The sequence below is a fragment of the Durio zibethinus genome, unplaced genomic scaffold (genome assembly GCF_047325235.1).
Source record: "Durio zibethinus cultivar Kanyao isolate XHJ-2024 unplaced genomic scaffold, ASM4732523v1 HiC_scaffold_300, whole genome shotgun sequence".
Classification (NCBI taxonomy): domain Eukaryota; kingdom Viridiplantae; phylum Streptophyta; class Magnoliopsida; order Malvales; family Malvaceae; genus Durio; species Durio zibethinus.
Window position 1 is genome coordinate 21,104 of NW_028322923.1, and position 5,089 is coordinate 26,192.

Genomic DNA, 5,089 nt, shown 5'->3' on the forward strand with positions numbered 1-5,089 from the left:
TAAGACCCGATCCCAGAAAAACTAAAAGAAAATCGTGTATTGGTCCAGGCAAATCCATTATATGTAAAATAAGAGATAAATAAATCGAAATGCTTTTCATGATCTTATTGACCCGACCAGGAATTTTTTTTTTATGATACGTTCCTAATTGAATAAAATCCTAATCTATTAGGTGTGAATTGATCTAAGTACAATTATTGTTTCGTTTTTAATTCTTTTTTTTTGTTCGGTTCGAAAGGGTATTTTGTTTTTTGAAACTATATATTTCGAAATAATTACGAATATATTAATAGATTTTCAAGAAAAATGAATTCGAAATTCTTATCAACCAGTTAATTTGTAATTGAATTTTTATTTATTGACCAAACAAAGAGTAAAGGCCTCATTCTTTTAAGTCAAACCAAATATTCTTTTAACTTAAACCAAAACGGAACCTTAAAAGAATTGGAAATTTCTCTTTAATAGAATAGGAGGTTTACTTACTCAGTTTTTCTTTGAGGCGAATTCAAAATTGTTCGAATTGTATAATCGTCAATTACTGACATTGGTAAACGGCCCAAAGCAATTTGATTATAATTCAATTCGTGACGGTCGTAAGTAGAAAGTTCATATTCTTCAGTCATTGATAAACAATTTGTTGGACAATACTCAACGCAGTTACCACAAAATATACAAATTCCGAAATCAATACTGTAATTAAGCAATCGTTTTTTTCTAATATCCGTTTCAAATTTCCAATCAACAACAGGCAGATCTATAGGGCATACACGAACACATACTTCACAAGCAATGCATTTATCAAATTCAAAATGGATTCGCCCACGGAAACGCTCTGATGCGATTAATTTTTCATAAGGGTATTGAATAGTTACAGGTAAACGATTTGCGTGGGATAAGGTAATCATGAAACCTTGACCAATGTACCTTGCTGCTCGGACTGTTTGGTGGCCATAATTCATGAACCCAGTTACCATAGGGAACATATCGTGAATATCTATGAATAATTTTATGTTTGTTTCTTTCTCTTGTTTGAACCAAGTCATGAATCTCGTATTCTTTTTTTCTTTACAGTGAAAGAAGTTGGAAAGAAGTTGTTAATAATAGATTACCGAGAGAAATGGGTAAAAGAAATTTCCATCCAAGATTTAATAATTGGTCCATTCTTAACCTAGGTAAAGTCCATCTTGTTGCGATAGAAATAAACAAAAACAAATAAGTTTTAGCTAATGTAATAAAGATACCAATTGTCGTTCCAAAGATTCCATTCATTTTATTTATTTCAAATAGCTCAGGGACGAATACGTACGGAATGGAAATATTCCAACCCCCCAAGTAAAGAACTGTTACAAATAAGGAAGAAAGTAATAGATTTAGATAGGAAGCAACATAAAATAAACCAAATTTGATACCCGAATATTCGGTTTGATACCCTGCTACTAATTCTTCCTCGGCTTCTGGTAAATCAAAAGGTAATCTCTCACATTCTGCTAGAGAAGAAATTAGAAAAACGATAAACCCTATTGGCTGACGCCACAAATTCCATCCCCAAACCCCATATTTTGATTGCGCCTCAACTATATCAACTGTACTTGAGCTGTTAGATAATTATAGTCGATGATAACATCACTGTTCCCATCGCTAGTCCAAAACCGTACATGAGGTTTTCAACTCATACGGCTCCTCGTGGGTCACAAATAAATTTAAGGACCGAATCAGTATTATTTCTCTTCGTATGGTTGTAGAATAGATAGAGAAAAAATGGATTGGAAGGTCCAAAATTATACCAATGGAATTCTGTCTGCTATATTATGAAGAATAAAAAAAGTGCTTCTGAATTGATCTCGCCCGTTACTAATTTCAATTTTTATTTGTTGAGTAATAACTTAAGCCTTCAATAAAATACTTCTTGTAGAAATATCAATAGATATTTCAACCCATTGTTTTCGATTACGAAAAAAATTAAATATTACATTAGCTCATAAATCATGACACAGATTATATCTCTCTATATATATGAAAGAAAGAATAAAAAAAAAAAAAATATTTATTTTTTATTCTTTCTTTTTCGTTCCTATTCTTCTTTCTGATCTGAGAAAATTACGAATGGGGGCTTAAACTAAAAAATAGTAAAGGATTATTTCGTTCCTGATAGTCATTACTTTAATCGGTGGATAGGAGCATACTCTGGACCGGAATCGTGGGTAGTACTGCCTACTCATTTCTACTAATTTAAAGCCCCAATTAGTATTCTTTTTATGTTATCCAGAAATATCCTTTTTATATAATTTACATAATCTCCATTACTAATCCTTTGTGTATTTTGGTGTTCCTAACCATCCACTCATTTTTTTGTTCAATCCCCCGTTTGGTTTGGCAATACATGTATGGGAATCTATACAAAGGATAGCCAAAACTCTATACGGTTGATCTTTTGAGCCCGCTTCAAGCTAGATTGACTAATCAACCCGTCTTGGGGTAAAGACTTCTTCCACTTATGTTTTCTTCCACTTAACTCTTGTACATAGGAAATGAGATTAAATTTTTTTTTGTTTAATTTACTGCGAATTTATAAGCTGCTTTCTTTCACTCATATATAACTATCTAATTTAGTTTATCAACCTGAAGGATAATAAAATAACGAAGATATCTATTCAATCCATTCAGCTTATTTTATAGAACGAAAGGAATAGGGAAAAGAAAAGTTTATATTTCAACGAATCGCACGTAGAGATATTGATAAAACACATAGAGTTAATGGTATTTCATAACTAATCGATTGAGCAGCAGCTCGCAGACCACCTAAAAAGGAATATTTATTATTTGATCCGTATCCTGACATAAGAAGTCCAACAGGAGCAATACTTGAAATGGCAATCCATAAAAAAATACCGATATTGAGATCGGCTAAAATAAGGCGAGAGCTAAAAGGAATTACTGAAAAACTTAGTAAAATGGATATGACTGCTATAGACGGTCCAATACGGAATAAACGAGTATTTCCTCTAGATGGAAGAATATTCTCTTTGAAAAGCAGTTTTGTTCCATCTGCTAGAGCTTGAAGAATTCCCAAAGGGCCGGCGTATTCAGGCCCAATACGTTGTTGTATTCCTGCAGATATTTCTCTTTCTAACCATACAATTACTAGTACACCTATTGTGATTCCCAATACAAGAGTCAAAATAGGGACAAACATCCATATGATCCCATAGACCTCTTTTAAGGATTCCAATCTGTAAAAGGAATTGATATCTTCTACTTCTGTTGTATAAATTATCATTTCAACGATCAACTTCTCCCATAATGATATCTATGCTACCTAGTATCGTCATAATATCAGCCAATTTCATTCTTTTAACTAACTGAGGAAGAATTTGCAAATTGATAAAACCCGGCGGGCGAATTTTCCATCTCCAAGGAAAACCACTTTGATCTCCTATCAGAAAAATTCCTAATTCTCCCTTTGGGGCTTCCATTCTCGCATAAAGTTCTTGTCTCGGTAATTCAAATGTAGGAGAAGGTTTTTTACTAATGAATCGATATTCAAAATCATTCCATTCTGGATCCCTTTCTCGATCAAAACATCGGATTTCTAAATTCTCATAGGGACCCCCCGGAATTCCTTCCAGGGCCTGTTGAATTATTTTTATGGATTCCGTCATTTCACTGATTCGGACTAAATAACGAGCTAATGAATCTCCTTCTTTTTGCCACTGGATTTCCCAATCAAATTCGTCGTAACACTCATAATGATCAACTTTACGAAGATCCCATTTGATTCCAGAGGCTCGTAGCATTGGGCCGGATAGACCCCAATTTATTGCTTCTTCTCCACCAATAACCCCTACCCCTTCAACTCGTTCTAAAAAAATAGGATTTCGCGTAATAAGTTTTTGATATTCAACAATTCCTGTTAAAAAATAATCACAGAAATCCAAACATTTATCTATCCAGCCATAGGGTAGATCGGCCGCTACTCCTCCGATACGAAAATAATTATGCATCATTCTCATACCGGTGGCAGCTTCGAATAGATCATATACTAATTCTCTTTCTCTGAAAATATAGAAAAAGGGGGTCTGTGCACCAATATCGGCCATAAAAGGTCCAAGCCATAATAGATGAGAAGCTATACGACTCAACTCCAACATAATTACTCTGATATAGCTGGCTCTTTTAGGGACTTGAATATTGCCCAATTGTTCTGGTCCATTTACGGTTATTGCTTCCGTGAACATAGTGGCTAAATAATCCCAACGTGTTACATAAGGCAAATATTGTATAATTGTTCGGTTTTCCGCAATTTTTTCCATTCCTCTGTGTAAATAACCTAATATTGGTTCACAGTCAACAACATCTTCACCATCTAGAGTAACGATGAGACGAAGAACACCGTGCATTGATGGGTGGTGAGGTCCCATATTGACTATCATAAGGTCTTTTTCTGTAGCTGATAGATTCATAAGTTTTTCCTCGATTCATTCTTACATGAATTGTTGAAAACGAAAAGAAGTACATCAAAATGAAAAATATAATAAATCGACTAATTCAATCAAATTAACGATTTTTTGATTCCCGAATATCCAACTCACTAATTAATTCTTTATAACGTATGTTATTTTTCTTTGATAAATAAGACAGAAGCCGTTGACGTTTTCCTAGAATTTTACGTAGACCTCTCTGAGATAAATAGTCTTTTTTGTGCAATTCCAAATGTGAAGTAAGTCTTCGTATCTTATTGGTGAAACTGACTATTTGAAATTCAACGGACCCCTTGTTTTCTTCTTTTTTTTCTTGAAAAATAACTGAGATGAATGAATTTTTTACCATAAAACAAAAATTTCTCTCCCCCTTTTTTTGAATGTGAATTTTACTGATCAGTAATAATAATAATACCATTCATTTTAATATGCACAATGATTTTAAGTTCGTTATGAACTTTATAATTTTTTCAAATAAAATTAATCAATCCGGTTTTCAATCATAATATATGGAAAAATGTACCATTGACGAATTTTCAAACGCGGATACATATGTATCCTTACCATACTGAAACGACTGCCATTATTACTATTAAACCAATAGCGATTCA

General features: G+C 33.2%; 1 protein-coding gene across 1 annotated transcript; it reads right to left on the minus strand.

Annotated features, from left to right (window-relative positions):
* Window positions 1-227: 227 nt before the first annotated feature.
* On the minus strand, window positions 228-4,876 carry LOC149508801 (NAD(P)H-quinone oxidoreductase subunit H, chloroplastic). Its single transcript, XM_089757806.1, has 2 exons — window positions 2,725-4,876; window positions 228-1,604 (listed from the first exon to the last, which is right to left on the minus strand). The coding sequence occupies exon 1, from the start codon at window positions 4,458-4,460 to the stop codon at window positions 3,279-3,281; it is 1,182 nt and encodes a 393-aa protein (XP_089613932.1). The 5' UTR covers window positions 4,461-4,876; the 3' UTR covers window positions 228-1,604; window positions 2,725-3,278.
* Between the last annotated feature and the right edge of the window lie 213 nt (window positions 4,877-5,089).

Bases quoted from the DNA above. Each gene is read 5' to 3' on its own strand.
- LOC149508801 (XM_089757806.1), bottom strand. From the start codon at position 4,460: ATGAATCTATCAGCTACAGAAAAAGACCTTATGATAGTCAATATGGGA.